General features: G+C 35.4%; 1 protein-coding gene across 2 annotated transcripts in view; it reads right to left on the minus strand.

Moving 5' to 3' along the window:
• Positions 1-909: 909 nt before the first annotated feature.
• DIP2B (disco interacting protein 2 homolog B) overlaps positions 910-17053 on the minus strand; it is a 211151-nt gene continuing 195007 nt past the window's right edge. For both annotated transcript variants that reach the window (XM_051963695.1, XM_051963694.1), the window contains 4 exons: positions 15887-15961; positions 15269-15446; positions 12360-12483; positions 910-5598 (listed from right to left, as the gene is read on the minus strand). In XM_051963695.1, the coding sequence (XP_051819655.1) occupies positions 5346-5598; positions 12360-12483; positions 15269-15446; positions 15887-15961 (630 nt within the window). In that variant the 3' untranslated portion in view covers positions 910-5345. The remainder of the gene's footprint in view (positions 5599-12359; positions 12484-15268; positions 15447-15886; positions 15962-17053) is intronic.

Below are 17053 nucleotides of genomic sequence, written 5' to 3' on the forward strand. Positions count from 1 at the left end.
CAATTCTGAAAAATTAATAATGAAAAATGTTATCTGTCTCCAGAGAGAAAACTGATAAACTGACTCTAAAGTATAAATCTTTCTTAAAAAAATATTTGCCTCATGTAAAGACAAATTTTAACATTTTAAACAAATTTTGAGCTCCAAATTTTCTTTCTTCTTTACTCACCTTACTCTGTTCTTGAGACAGTAAGCAATTTGATAGAGGTTATACATGTTCAATCATTGAATCATAATTTTCCTCACTTCATTTTTCTTGTCTTTTTTTTGTAACATAGCTAATATGGAAATATTTTATATTATTTATGTATAATTGACATCATATTGTTTTTATAATGGACATTTGAAATTGATATGTTGTTTGCCCTTGTAGTAGATAGAATCTGAACTCAAAATTTGCGAAGAATGTCAAAAATAATTTTTTTTAAATTATAAAAAAATTATTTACCTCTAATGAGCTAGCATGAGGTTACTTGATTTCAAAATAGTAATGATCTTTTTATTTTGCTTTCTTGGTCCATTCATCTTTTAGCAAAGTTGAAATCTATATGCTCAGTTCTCTTAAAACCACATGGTTATAATCAGAAAACCTTGGCTTAAACCCTAGTTCTGTTATCAATGATCTTGGATAAATCACTTAAGTAATCTAAAGTAAATTTCCACAATAAAATGGGAATGATAAAAATACTGATACCATCTCTGCCTCAGGAATGTTGTTAAGGTATAAATAAATAAGTTTGGTACTTGTAGACTGTCACTATACAAATAAAGGGCACACCATCATTATAATTTCTTGTATTACTTGTTAAAACTTCAAGAAATGGCTGAGTTTTGTTGCCACTTGAGGGTCAATGTAATGAAAACTCTATCCCCAAAATCCTCCCACCCAGTGAAGTGATTAAGTACACAAACAGGCATCAATATTTATTAACACAAGACAAAGGAAACACATTCAATGAATTAATAGAACACTGTCCAGCCAGATGTTAAATTTAAAAAATGTATACCTAGTCTAATTTCAAATAAATAAAAAAAAACCCTTTATACATAATTACATAGTATTATAGTTTGAATTTGACACTGGTAAATATTTGACAGAAAGTAAACAAAAACTGCATTTAGAACTAAAAAAATTATTCTCATATTTTTACAATCTCATCCTCTGGACAAATAACATGGCCCATCTACATTAGACTAAATCAGGAAGAACACAAAAAATGATAAAGGAAGAGATTCATGTTTTTAAGAGTATTGTAGCTTCATGCTCCAATTTCTCTTACCACCAGTACATTACAGGAGACAACAAAAACAATGCTAAGGCATAGATCATTCTGGAGCTCGAGAGCAAGGTGAGCATGACTCCTTCTTGGTTTAGTTTGAAAGATTCCTGGGTTCCTAAGGAAAGTGGTTTATTTGGCCAAGAGATCCAGCACCATGCCTGGGGCAAATAACATAACACAATTGCTAGGGTCTTGGGTTCTTTGTCTGAGCCAAGCATTGTGCCAAATTTCCCCAAAGGCTATCCTAAAGTGATAACTAGTAGGAAAGCTATGATCCCTGATAACCAGAAGCAAAGCAACTTTCAAAGGATCTAATAGAAGGAAAGACTTAAACTAGGGAGAAAGTGGCCCATTCCGTGACAAGAAGCATCATTAAATAAAGCCAATCCATGCTATATGGGACACTGAACTCCAGAGCTTTAGAACTCATAAAGATATACACACTAACCATATTTAGCTCCCTGTAAGTGTTCTTCATCTCCAGGCACTATTCCAAAGAAGCTGCCTTTATTGCCTTATTTTGTGGTTTAAACAATAAGGGTCTCAATTTGATGAATGGATCTCTTTGGACTGAGATGAAAACTCATTCATTTAGTGAATGAAAATACAAATTTTCTTCTCCATTCCCATAAACAATTTTTTTGCAGAGGAACACAGGCAGTGTGTCCTAGAGATCTGCTAAGGCTATGTGTAGTAGATGACTTTAAAAAAGCAAATATGTACATGTATGCACACATATGCATGTACATATGCATACATGATGCACATGTGCATGCATGTATGTATACAAAGAAATCTCTTAGATGAAAATGAATTGCCATAGCTTTTAAAGCAGGAATTTTTGAAAAATGCATTTTGATAACTATGTTTCAATATAGTTATTTTTTCTTTGTAATCTTATGTATTTTTTTATTTTATGCATTTATAAACAAGATTCTAAGAAAGGATCCATGGGTTTCATCAAACTGCCAAGGGCATGTAAACACAAAAAAGCTTTATAAGCAAGTCCCATTACTAAGTCAAGTGACACCATGGGATATTATCCTTAGTGTAATAGTAGGAGTATATCATAAGAGGAAAGTTTTCTCGTAAACTCTTAGTTATACCAACTTTTAGTAGGGATTTAATAAACTGGGCTGTATCCAAAGGTGAGTAATTGAATGGTAAAAGTTGAAATCGAGTCATCTAAGAAATGGTTAAAAGAAACAGGGACACTTAACCTGAAAAAGAGAAGATTTAGAGAGACACAAAGTGCTCTGTACATAGTAGATGCTTTGTTAACATAAACATGAGTTGAACTGAATCTCATGATTGATAGCTGTTTTCAAGTATCAGAAGGGAAGTAAGAGATCAGACTTATTCTGCTTGGCTCCAGAAGAACCCTCTTTTAACAAAGTCTTGGGATTCCTATGCCCTAAGGGTTTAGCTACCCTAAGAGAAGGAAGCCCCAGAAAGCTACAAGGAGGCAGATGTTGGTTCAATCTATGGAAGACGTCTTTAAAAATTAGAGCTGTACAAAAATGGAACAGGCTGCCTCATGAGGTAGTGAGTTCCTCACTGCTGGAGGTCTCAGATAAGAGGTTGGATGATCCCTCAATGCAGATGTTGTACACAGGATTCATCTAATCGGCAAGAGGTGGAGCAGCTTTTTTTCCCAGGTCCCTTCCAGCTATGTGATTTTTAAAGTCTATGACTAGAAGGGATAATAACAGAATAATGCAGACATTGATCAAAAGCAGTGAATGACCACAAAAATGGGAGCAGGATTGTTAAAGAGAAGCTACAGACCTGAAGAAATACAAAATCTATTTAACTAACAACCTGGATAATCAGCCTTCAAAGAGCAGAGTTGCCTGTATTCTTCTCATAAATGGTAGTCTATATGACTCCTTTCTAATTTTTGCAAGTATGATTTATAATTTATATTATTTTATACATTTATCTTCAGAATTGGGAAGACTATAGAGAAAGGCAGTTCTTTTAAAATAGTTTCTATGGCCCTTTGCCTTGTCCAGAATGAAAGGTAGGTGTGTGGGTGTGTGAGAGAGCAATTAGCAAGCTATTGTACCTCAAAACTAAACCATTTATCTGGAAGCACAGAGGTTTTATATTTGCCTTGATGGGTGTGCTTTTCCTACACATGCCAGACCCTCTCACATCACAAATTAATTTACTTAAAATATTAAAAAAAAAAAAAAAAGATCCAAATTGAAAAATGTTTTCGGGCCCGCCCTTGCTGGAGAATGAAAAGAAATGAGGATAATGAAAAGGGTAGTAATAAAGTGGCTTCAAGTCACAGGACTGTTTACACAGCACTTGATAGCACTGCTATAGAGAAGAGTCTGTCTCTGCATTTATAAACCTTATTTTCAGGGTAAATACAAGTCTTAAAAATTGTTTAAAAACATATTTAGTTTACATGATGTTACACTGGGGTAAATAATGTGCATTATTAAAATAGAGTAAGTATTTACATAATAGACTAGATGGATCCAAGAGAACCATTCTAAAGTCTTATTCACTTTGAGGGTTTGGTGGTTTTTTGTTTTTTTTTTTTAATTTTAAAAAATATTTCTGTAAGAAAAAAAATAATAGAATCCAACTATGTTTGAATACATGAAGGATCAGACCAAAAAAGGAAACTGAGCCAGAGACAATTTTGGCTCTGTCTTTTAGTCTGCTAGGCCTGGGCACCACAGTTAGTCCAAAACAGTGTGTTTTGCATAAAACAGGGTTTTCTTGTGAGTATTTTTCTAAGGCTGGCTATGATCCCATTCAAAGGAGTTGACCAACATTGAAATTTTTGCAATGCACTGGCCACTTGTCTCACTCCCTTCTCAGCTCCTTCCCTCTTCCAACGCCTCCCTTCTCCACCCCTCCTCCCATGGAGTGGACAATCAGAAGGATTTTTCTGGTTTTTAAAGAGAAACTGTATACAGAAATTGTAGACAGAAGTTTCACTATAAAGAAGCAAGACAGCTGGGAAAGAGGAAATTCACTGACTTTAGGAAGCTTTTGACAATTAATTAAATTCAAAAATGCAATTTCAAAACTGAGGATAGTAGGAAGCAGTGTCTCTCCAGGATAAGGTAATTCTGATTTTTTGCTTGGTGCTTTGAGTAGCTTGTTTTGTAAAGTAAGACTTTTAATTGGTCAACTTGCAGATATTAATTGTATTAATGTTTAAAACAAGTTCATTGTAAAGGGAAATGGGCTTTAAATATGAATACAGGCAGCTTAATCTTATAAAACATGCCAGCCAGCCAAGTCACAGTAAGTGCAATGGAAACCTGCATACAACTTAACTAATTGGTTAGTTATCTAACCAATAAAATGTTAAGAATCTTAAAATTACAATTCTAAATGTTTCTACTTTGGTGGCTGTAGTTATACAAGCCTTTTTGTGTGTGTGTATGTGCGTGTGTGCTGAATTATGCATACTATTATTTACAGTTTAAAAATATAGGCAAAACCCTTTAAATTTTAGACATGTGTATGTGTGTATATATATGATGACATTATCCTTAGATTTATTGAGTCATCTAATTTGCTCATGGCATGACTGTGAATATTCTGTACAACCCAATGTTAACAAAGCCCCAAAGCACTAGCTACAGTATAATTGCAAAATACAATATATGATGGAGAACTGTGGAACTCGGACTATTTCCTTTATGTTAATAAATCCCTTTGCAAAATTCTAAAATAGCATTAGATAAAAATACAAGTATGTACAACAGATGAAAAAATGTAACACCCATTTAGCAAAGGCTTTAGTAACGTGCTGCTTACATTGTCAATGTTAAAGGTCACCCAAGTAAAATTATTAACTTTTTTTCATTTGCTACCAATGAATTTCCCTTTCCTGTTTGTCACATGATTGTAGAATCCCATACAATGAGAAAAAGGAAATAAAGTATCTACCTCAAATTATTTTACAGTAAGTATTAGTATTTGTTTTTAGCTTTTTTTTTTTTTTTTTTTAAAAGATGGCAATAGTAACTCAGTCCCAGGCCTTTGACTTTCATGGTTCTGATGAACTGGCTACATGCCCATAATGCATAATTACATGTTATAAGCCACATAGATAGGATCTAACTGATCTGCCAGAAAGCTGTCCCGGAGGTGCATCCGCTGCTTCTCTCCTCTGGAATTGATTGGGATGACTCCTGGGTCCACCACAACCACAACTCCAACAATGAGGTAATGTTCTTCCAAGACCACATTAGTCACCAAAGGGACCAGATCCAGGGCTTCTTGCTCACAGCCACATAGTTCCACAACCACCACAAGCAAGTTGGTCCATGTAAACACAGCACTGCAATTTCAATGACAATTAATTAATATAAGCATTGATAACATGATAATAAACTTAGGATCACAAAGGGAATCAGCGACAGGGACAATTTCTAAATACATCCTTATACTTACGTTTTAATATCAATCTGTAATATTTTAATAGTCATCATATTTCCTAACTAATAACAAAGCTCTCTATATAAAGATTTTAATTCTAGAAGAGCCTGAAGTAATACTGAAGTATTGAAATAGATCACTCAGCTCAAACAATCAACTAGCATTTATTAAGGATCTCTTATGCACTAAGCAGGTTCTGGGAATACAAAGATGACAATGAAATTGTCCTTGCCAACATGGAAATTATTTTGAGAGAAAGTATTAGCACTGAGGGGGATCAGTAGAGAACTTAAGTGGTACTTTAGCTGAAACTTGAAGGAAATTAGGGACTCCAAGAGGTGGAAGTAAGGAAAGAGCACATTCTAGGCATGGGGGACAATCAATTCAAAAGCGAGATGAAGTGCTGTGCTTAAGACGTGATAAGAAGGTCATTCTTTTTGGATTGTAGTGTAAAAAGGGTTGTATGAAACTAGAAAGATAGGTCAGTACTACCGTGTGAGACAAAAGGATGGGGTATATTTGATCTACAAAGTAAGAATATGGCCTGAAACTTAATGAGTAGGGGAGAGACACGGTCAGAATTATGCATTTAGAAAATTATTCAGCAGCTCTTTGGAAGATAGACTAGAGAGATGTTAAAACTGAAGACCAATGGAAGGTATGTTAAGTTAAGAGGTAAAGAAGCGCTGAACTAGGTTAGCAGTTATAAGTGGAGTTTTCATACAGTAGGTTGTGGTACTGGTAGGATAGTGGTGTCTTTGAGAGAAATAAGTAAATTTAGAAGTGATTTGTTGAACACATAAAATAAAATACAAGATATCTGTGGGATATTTAGTTTTAAATATCCAACACTTCATGATATGGAAGTAGAATTCAGAGATGAGAGTATGACTACATATATAGATCTGGGACTATCAGCAGAGGTATAATTAGATACATGACAGCTGATGAAGTCTTGATGACTTCATATACTTATCTACTTTTACCTACACACACACACACACACACACACACACACACACAATGTCACAAAAACTCCTATCCTAGATGGCCAACAGTCTCAAATATAAAAGAAGTCAAGAAAACCTGACCCTCAGATTTAGCAGTTAAGATATCATTGGTAATTTTGAAGGAAACATAGTTAGTTGACTGATGGGGATGAAATCAAACTGCATAGGGTTTAAAAATTGCAGAGAAAACAAATGGAGGCAATTAGTGTAGACGATTTCTTCTAGGAATGTGGCTGGAAAAAAGGGGGCTAGGGATAGAGCATGAAGCAATAGTAAGGTCTAGCAAAGATTTCTATTTTTATAAAACAATGGAAAAGAAGTATATATTTGAAGGCAAAGGAAAGAAATAATTAAACCAGTAGGTATTGAAGATTTTAAAAAGGGGATGCTTTGAGGACATCCCCTTCAAGATGAAATTCCTTTCAAGAAAAATCAGGGTAGCTTTGGTGAGAAAAGCCATCACCTCTTTATCAGAATTCCCTAATCCATCTTATCTCCCTTAATATTCTAGCTTAGAATTTGGAACTATTCCCCAAACCACTAAACTTTGTATATACTCTGACCCAACTGACAATATTACTAAGTCTGTATCACAAAGAAGTCAAAGAAAGAAGGAAAGAACCAATGAGCACAACAATATTCACAGCAGCACTTTTTGTTGAATTAAAGAACTAGAAAAACAACAAAAGTGAGTAACTATCAACTGGGGAGTAGCTGAACATGTAAGTAGTATGTGGATGTAATAAATTATTGTATTATAAATAATGACAAAAAGGATGCAGATTCAAAGAAACCTGGAGATACATATAACAAGTTTTGCTAGGTGAGGTAAACAATCAAGGAAACACTTTTTACCCAGTCTACAAGCCTATAAAGACACCAATCAATGCAAAGACTAACTTTTATTCCTGAGGACCAAGGAGGCCTGATCCTCATCTCTTGACAGAGAGATGATAGACTAGAAAAGAGGTCAGCAAACTAGCCCATGGGCCAAATACGGTCTGCTGCCAATTTTTTTTTTTTTTTTTTTTTTTACAGTCAATGAGCTAAAAATGCATTTTTACATTTTTAAATTTACAAACTTAAATGTTTAAAAAAAAAACCCAAAAGAATATTTGGTGATATGAAAGTTATATGAAATTCAAATTTTAGAGTCCATAAATAAAATTTTATTGTAACATAAGCCACATTCATTTATTTATATAGTGAATAGAGGTTCCCCTAAATTGGCTTGAGTTGAGTGGTTGCAAAAAAGACCAAGAAATTCTCATAAGCTTTACATTGCATTTTGGTGCATTACAAATTGTTGTGATGTAGTTATAATTTGCTGTTATCATCCTGTACTGTGCTGAGATTTTGTTTTTATTACCAGTTATTTATTTTATTACCACTTATTTTGTTCAAACAAGAGAGATTTTTTTCAACTTGGAGATGAGACTGACATTTTTTTTGAAACAAAAGAACCTTCCTCAACCACTACAATCAACTTGATTTGGAAATTAGCTTTTGCTACAGACTTGATAATTTTTTTTAAAAAATGAATTCAACCTAAAATCACACTTAAAAGAGCACTTATATGCAAAACTTTCTTTCATCAAAGTCAGAAGACAACTATTCTTGCTTTGAAAGGGCAGCTAACTGGCACAATGGAAAGAATGCTGGGCTTGGAGTCAGGAAGATTCTTCTTCCTGAGTTTAAATGCAGCTTCAGATTTTTATTAGGTACTTGACCTTGGGCAAAATTACTTAACCCTGTTTGCCTCAGTTTCTTCATCTGCAAAATGAGCTGAAGGAAACAGCAAATTACTCTAGTATCTTTGCCAAGGAAAAACCAAAGGGATCAAACATTATTTGAATAAGTAATGACAAGATAGTAAAAGCTAAAATAAGAAGTGAGATCTATATTCCTGCACAAATTTGCAACAAAAAAATCTTCAGAGCTCAAACTACAACTCCAGCAGCCCTTTTTGGATCTTGATGCAAGCATAAAAGATATTTCCATATTTCAAAATCCATATAACTCTGGGAACTTCCATCTAATATTTAATTGCAATTGATTATCTGCAATATAATGACATGCTAAAAGGCAAAAATATCAAGAGAAGAATATAGTTGAACTTTACAAACGCTTTCTATATGATGAAAAGGCTCAACTAAAATCATATACTTAAGGACTGATAGTAGTATTTGGCAGTATCTAACTGTATGAAAAGACATTTTCAAAGATGAAATATATGAAACTTCATTACAAATCAGATTTAACAGTTGAACATTTGGAATTGACTTTGATGATAGAAAAAACAGTCAACGAAATCAGGAGTTTTAGAGGACATGGACAAGGGATTAATGTGCTATTGAACATGCATTTCTAAAAAAAATAAGCTGTAATGAAATTGTAAAATGAGATATGTCATCCTCTTTACCTGCTCTTTGAAATGTACAGGTTTGTTGGTGTTTAAAAATTTTTTCTTTAAAAAAGAAAAAAATTCTCTCTTTTTAAGCTAACCCTGGTTAATGGGAATCTCAAAACTCCTTTTTCTTCTATTACCTCTAGAAAGAAACAATAGAGTATTAAGGAAAGAAGGGTGTATTTGGAATCAGAAATAGTTGGGTTAATATGCTATGTAGGACACCAATTAGATGTCTAGGAAATCTTAGTTTCTTTATCTGTAAAACAGCTCCTATCTCACAGAATTGCAATGAAGCTCAAATGAGATCAAAAAGGTAAACTGCCTAGCCAATCTTAAAGTGCTATACAAATGCCAGCTCTTATCATTGTTAGTAATAGTGCTAAGGTCAAAGAAACTGGAAATGCAATTCTTGTCTGGTTTCCATTGGTTCAATTTGCTCCAAAAATTAGAATTGACTAAATTAATAGACCTTAATTGTTCTGTTAGGCAATTTTGCTAAGCCTTTTGAATTAACATGTTCACATGTCAACTACTGAGCAACTTGTACTCTACTTAATCTACTTGTCTAAAGAGAGACAAGAGAGTAGAGACAATTACTCTAATGTTTAGTTTGGCATCTAATTTAAACATTGTCATTTGTCGAATGTACATAATGAAATTGCTATCTTGTATAAATGAAAACAATCTCCTCTGCTGGCTGACTTTGGGAATCTGCAATGAAGCTTTTCTTTTAAAAATAAACATTGGGACTCTTTTATAATGCTGATGTTAAGGACTGAAGGGACAACTGGTGATGCAATGGCTAGAACTCTGGTCCTAGATTCAAATTTACCCTCAAAAACTTCTTAGTTGTGTGATCCTAGATAAGTCACTTAACACTGTCTGCTTTAGTTCCTTATCTGTAAAGTGAGCTGGAAAAGGAAATGGAAAACCAATCCAGTATCTTTGCTGAGAAAACCCCAGAAGGGGTCATGAAGAATTGGATACAATAAATGACAACATTTATTCTCAGTCTTTATTTTTCTAGAATGACAATAGTGGCTCACTCTCAAGTCTTTTACTTTCATTATTCTGAAGGAATATGTGTATTTACAACTCCCATAACGTACATGCTAGAGAAAATAATTAGCCTCTAACTAATGTCAGAAAACTATCATGGAGATATATTTTGTTCAAAGTCTCTATCTCACTAAATACAGCCTTTTTTCCAGATTTTGTCTTCTCTCTTTAAGCTTTCCATCCCTTCCACCCTTTCAATTACTGAGGTTTCTTGCTTTATTAAAAATACTGAAGTGATTCAACATAAACTCTTTCAACCTCTTCATCTGAAAAGCCTTTGAAATCACCACTCATCCATATCCTTTATTCTAGTAATTTCTTATACAGATATGGCTCTTCTCCCTGTCAAAGTCAACCCTTTCACTAAATGTGTCTATCATCTTATCCTATTTTATCTTTTCCAAAAGATTTTCCTCTCAATTACTCCTCTTATTGTCAATCTATCATGGATCTACTACTCCCTTCCTTAATGTTTTCAAACCTTCTTTCATCTTTACCATCCCCTCAAAAGCTAATTCTATATCTTTCTTCCCTTATCTTCTGTTGATTCTCCTACCCATTTGAATATTTTCCTCTCGGTCTCGAAAAGTACCCTAATGTTCCATCCTGGATCTCCTCTCCAATTTCTCTTCCACATTATTGCAGAAATAATTTTCCGAGATGTAAATCTGTTCATGTCTCTTGTTCTATCAGTAATTTTATCCTATAAGAACAAGGGTTCTGGCACAGCTAGATAGTGCAGTGCATAGAGCACTAGCCCTGAATTCAGGAGGACCGGAGCTCAAATCTGGCCTCAGATACTTAACACTCCTTAGCTGTGTGACCCTGGGGGCAAGTCACTTAACCCCAACTGCCTCAGGGAAAAAAAAGAATAAGGGTTGTTAATCTTTAAAAAAAAAAAAAAAAAATTTCCCCGAGGCAGCTAGGTGGTGCAATGGATAGAGCACTAGCCCTGAAGTCAGGAGGACCTGAGTTCAAATTTGATCTCAGACACTTAACACTTCCTGGCTGTGTGACCCTGGGCAAGTCACTTAACTCCAAATGCCTCAGCAAAAAAAAAAAAAAAAGTTTCCCTTGGCATTCTGATTAAACCTATGAACTTCTTCCTTAATCCTGATGAAGAACTTCTGCCATAGAGAAACTTCTTTCCTGGGCTGTACTCTATGACTGATGATGACCAATCCTGTATCACTCTCTCTTTCAGGATAGCCCTGCCACCAGGATTTACTTCATTCTTTTCTCTTCCCTATCATCTTCATAGACCAACTAATTCCCTCCACTTCCAGTTCTAAAACCATGAACAAATTCAATTCTGCTATTGTTCCTGGATGGAGTAGGTCAATCTGATTCCCTCTGACCACACTCATAGTTCCTGTTAACTTTCAGGATCAATGGGTCTCTTCAGGTGAAAAGGAATGTCCTTTAAGTCAGTTATTATTTATTACTTTGGTTTATTTTTAGTTTGACTGTAGGATTAAGCTCTGTCTTTAGGAAGAACTAACCCTAACAAATAAGCCAGATTAACACAGATATTCTCTTAAATCTGGTTTACCTATACATTTAGTGAATAGATAGATAAGACTTTGTTATTTAGTAGCAGATATTTTGAGTACTATTATTTTTGTAGAAATTAAATAATAATAGGATTATAAAATTCTTTTTAAAAGTTAAATTTCCCTTTTTAGTCTTAGTGGATAAGCTCTTCTTCTTCCTGCCCCTTTTTTCCCCCCAGCTAGAGGTTAAGTGCAAAATGAATATTGTAAAGTTGGATTTCCTTTTCTGGTAGCTGGAAGGTAGAAAGTGTGAGGGTGTTGCTGAATGCTAACTACAAGTTCTTTCCCAGTCTTAGTTCATTCACACTATAGATCCCTTTAAAGCAAGCTTTTTGGTTGCAAAATGTTACACACAGCAGAGATTCCTAAGGCAATCTCACTTTGACAGATAAGCTGAGAGACAAAGGATGAATTCTGAGTTAAGAAAGCCAGGAGGAATAAAACAGTCAGATCACCTGCCTTGTCGAAATTTGTACAGCATATATGGGTGATGTATTTCTCTCATATCTGAGCATTTTCTAAAGATAGGTAGATATTAAGAGTTTATTCTTTCTCCTTGTTAATTGGAGAGTTTTACAAGCAATGAATATTTAATTACTGGGTGTTAATAACCATTCTCAGGGGAATTTACCATTCAGCAATGCTCCGGTGTGTCCGAGAGACTGAGGTCTCTATGTCAGTTGGATGGTAACGTAATCCTCTCAGCTCTAGAGTTTCATCCAGGGCTCCCACTACATATAGTGCATCATGACGCTCTAAAAGATGAGAAACAGAAGAGATGCATTAGCCTGCCCAAGCTTCTCTAAGACATCTAGATTGAAGGGTAAAAATTACATATGATCCTGAATTTGAGTCTGAACAACACAAACCCATTACATTGCCAAAAAAGATCTATACAAAATGACATCTCAGGATGATTTCAGAGAGGCCTGGAGAGACTTACATGAACTGATACTAAGTGAAACAAGCAGAACGAGGAGATCATTGTACATGGCAACAAGACAATGATCAATTCTGATGGACATGGCTCTCTTATAAGAGACCAGTACCAATTCAGACCAGTACCAATTGTTCAGTAATGAAGAGAGCTATCTACACCCAGAGAGAGGACTGTGGGAACTGAGTATGGATCATAATATAGCACTTTTACCCTTTCTGTTGTTGTTTGCTTGCATTTTTGTTTTCCTTTTCAGGTTTTTTTTTCTTTCTAGCTGTGATTTTTTTTGTGTGCAACAAGATAACTGTATGGCTATGTATACATATATTGGATTTAACATATATTTTAACATGTATTGGAATACCTGCCATCTAGGGGAGGGGATGGGAGGAAAAGGGGAAAATTTGGAACAAAAGGTTTTGCAAGGATCAGTGTTGAAAAATTACCATGCATATGTTTTGTAAATAAAAAAGTTATAATAAAAAAATTTTAAAAAAGATTTATACAGAAAAAACTATGCCAATATACAAAAATAGTTTGGTAATAGTTTGGCACTGAACTGAATTTAAGCAAAATTCAATAGGAATAAATGTAGTCTTAAACTTAGATTCAAGAAATAAATTCTGTACATACAAGATGGATGAAGTGTAACTAAAAAAGTCTGTCTGAAAATAAAATGAGAATTTTAGTGTATTATATGCTTAATGAGTAAACAATAACATAATATAGCTCAGAAAGCTGAGAAAAAATTTCAAAGTAGTAGTCCTGTTATATTCTTTTCAGATCAGATTATGTTTGGAGAATTATATTCAGTAGTTTTCAGTGCTATATCTCAAGAAGGGCAGTGTTAAGATGGAGAATATTTAGAAGTGAAGGACAAACAATATGGAGAAGAGTCTTGAGAACCTGACTTTTGAGGACTAGTTGAAGTATCTGAAAATATCTAGCCTAGAGAAAAGGATACTTAGAAGGACAAGGGGATGGGAGGGCTGTCTTTAAGACTCAGAAGGGCTAGCACATGGAAAAATGATATTTGTTTTGTTTGACTCCACATGGTAAAAGTGGAAGCAAGGGATAAAAGAAGTAGGTTTTTTTTTTTTGGAGTCCTCCAAGCAGAGACTGAGTTTTTGGAAATGCTTTAGAGACAATTCTTTTTCAGGTAGGCAAACTGGGATCTGATCTCTGAAAATGTGTGATTTTGATTAGGTGGGCTTTGAATCAAATAATGAAGTCTGTTGGACAGATGGATAGGTGGGTCTAAGAATGGAGACTACTAGCTAAAAACAGGAATGAAAGAAAAATGGAAATTAGTTCTATAGGAGGCAGATAATTAAAAGAGTCTAAGAGGATGAATCATCCTGTGAAATGCAACTGAGGTTCAGGATCAATTAGAGGCAGTGTGGTACACTGGAAAGAGTATAGGAATTTGCAGTCAGAGGACTTGGATTCAAATCAGACTTCTGCTACTTAGTACCTAGTTATCTACTTATCTTCTCTATAAAATAAGGGAATTAGGTTAAATGATCTCTAAAGTCTCTTCCAGCTCTAAATCTACAATCCTATGGCTCTTTTCTGGTGAGCAATGAAGCCACATGAAGATTTAGGGATTATAAGTAATGTGGTCAATCAACATTAGAGTTTTGAAAGTTGACTTTTTTAATGACAATCATAGAAGGGCTAGCTGGCATAGTCCACAGCATTAAAAGATGACTTGAGTATAGCTATGATGTAAGACCCCAATATATCATGCCACACTATGTAAGAAAACTGCCATCTATACCCAGAATTACAGGATTTGGGAGTCAGAAAGGCCCTTAACGACCCTCTTGTTCAATTCACAGCTGGAAGCAAGCATCACTACAAGACTCAAGACAAGTCCCCTTGCTAGTGGGATACTGACAAGACAGAATTCAAAAACAACGAGTTTTTTTTCAGTGAGGTGGTCCAGGGTTAAGTGATTTGTCCAGAGTCACACAATCAATAATCAAGCGTCTGAGACTGGATTTGAACCCAGGTCCTCCTGACTTTGGGCCAGTGTTCCACCCATTGCACCACCTTCTTGCCCCAACAATGGGTTTCTTGAGGGCTGCAATAGACTATGTCATTGACATTCCCAGACTTCATTTACAATGTAAAAGCAGATGCACATAGCCTATGCTTAAGACATTCTTTCAGGTTGACTGGCAGCACTACAGAAATGAGTTTCAATTGCAAGGGATTTGAATTATCACTGTTCCTCTCACAACCAGCATGAAGAGAAGGAGCTAAAAGTCAAATTCTTTAGTGGACTGAATGTTTCAGCCTCATGATAGACCCAGGAACACAGAACATTCCCCAAACTCTTTTAGGGTCCAAGTGTTGTTAGCTATGGGTCTGTGCTGGACACAAATATCCCTATTCTCCTCCTCAAAAATTTGGGACTATGATTCAGGCTATGACCTTTTGCTCCCTGGACACTCTCTCTTCTGTCTTTTTTTTTTCCTGGTCACTCTCTCTTAAGGGCACAATGCTATTTTATAAAGTAATATCACTTACTTTATATGTTCAACAATCAGTTAAGGAAGTACTAAATTTCTTGACACAAAACAGCATTTCAGGCCTACCTCCAGTGGCAGCTGTAAGCTCAGTTCGGCGAACAAAACCAAGATATCCAGTCCTAGCCCAGAGTGTCTGAGCAGCATCCCCAAAACTGAGCCGAGTGTTGAAATGGTCAGCTTGGAGAGTTTCATTATCATAGATGGTGTAGTAGCCACTGGCTGTGTGAGGGCTATTCACCCAGACCTATAATACACAGAGATATATAAGTCAGTTTCCCACAAAGGATGTACAATCCTAATAATTCAAATAGAGGATTCTAAAACCCCCTAGTTCCATCAACTGGCTTTTCTTTGTGTATAGAATTTGCAAGTTGTAAACAGCAAAACCAAACTCAAGCTTCTCCATATCCAGCCTAGCCTCTTCCCGCTAGGCTATATTACTGTGGGCTAGGCTGCTTTGAAGGAAGAGAAAGTGGGGGACATGCACCATCACCTAGTGCTGTGATCTTTAACAAGTCAGTACCTACCATAAGGATCCTAAAAATAAGTTATCTGAGCACAGAGATAGACCAGGTCCTTATTACAAACTGGAGACTAATTCAGACTATAGTATCACTGGATCCTGGGATCAACAATCTGATTTCTTAGCTCTCTTTCCAAATCAAACTGTGAATCTGTACATACCTCTCCAAGATGAGAATCTCCAACAGGCCCTTTGGTCTCTGGATTAACAATGACCACCTTGACTCCAGGCAGGATCTAAGAAACAATGGACAAAGACTGGATTCATTGTGCTATTACTCAAGGACTGAATCAATGAAGGGGCATTCACTCACTACAGAGGACCCTATGGTGCAAACGTCACAGTGGCAACTGTGTGCATCCCTCTGGTGAGGCATAAACATACATGAACCAACTGAGCCAATCTACCTAGTCTGGACCCATCAACTATGAAGTACTTATGAGAAGCCTTGTGAAAGGGAGAACCGTGAAATCCTTGGAAAGGGAAAGGAGTGAAATGATTCACAATCAGGAAGGTTTTCAAAAGGGCAGCAACTGCATGAAGATTCAAAAGGTTTATTTTCAGCATGTCTCCATTTTATCTTAGAAAATGTTTGGGGGCAGTTAGATAGTGCAGTGGATAGAACACCAGCCCTGAAGCCAAATCTAGTCTCAGATACTTAATACTTCCTGGCTGTGTGATCCTGAGCAAGTCACTTAAGTCAACTAACTCAGCAAAAAAAAAAAAAAAAAAAAAAAAAAAAGAATTCATAAAATGTTTATAAGACTGGGAGTAGAGAAATGTACAGTCATCTAAAACTTGGAGTAAAGTAGTGCACAGTACTTCTTGGGAAGAAAATGTAATAATCTGTAGAATAATAACCCTCCTAATTGGTATCACAATAATGAATTCAGTCATCCATTTACTGAGTACCTTCTATGTATGGGATACCATACTAAGACCCTTGAAGTATAACAAGTAAATAATAAGTTATACTTTGGTAGAGCAAATATTATAATGAAATTCCCTTATAATAAATCCCGATTAGTTCATCTGTTTCAAGCAACATAAGATGTCACTAAATTCTAAATTCTACTGCAACAAAATAAAAGATAGCATTTTTTAAGTTCACTGTTATAAAATTCACCATTTTCAGATGGTCCTTTAGCTAGATATTTTAGTCTTTGGGTATGTTTCATTTTCTATGAAATGAGAGAGCTGAGTGGTACAATGGATAAGCATGCTCATCTTTTGTGAAGTATGGACTAGCTCCCTGGAGGGCTTTGGGGTCATCCAGAGTCAGGATAAATTAAAGTCCTTGGTCTTTAGGGGGAATAAGTGAAGGAGGC

The sequence above is a fragment of the Antechinus flavipes genome, chromosome 5 (genome assembly GCF_016432865.1).
Source record: "Antechinus flavipes isolate AdamAnt ecotype Samford, QLD, Australia chromosome 5, AdamAnt_v2, whole genome shotgun sequence".
Classification (NCBI taxonomy): Eukaryota; Metazoa; Chordata; class Mammalia; order Dasyuromorphia; family Dasyuridae; genus Antechinus; species Antechinus flavipes.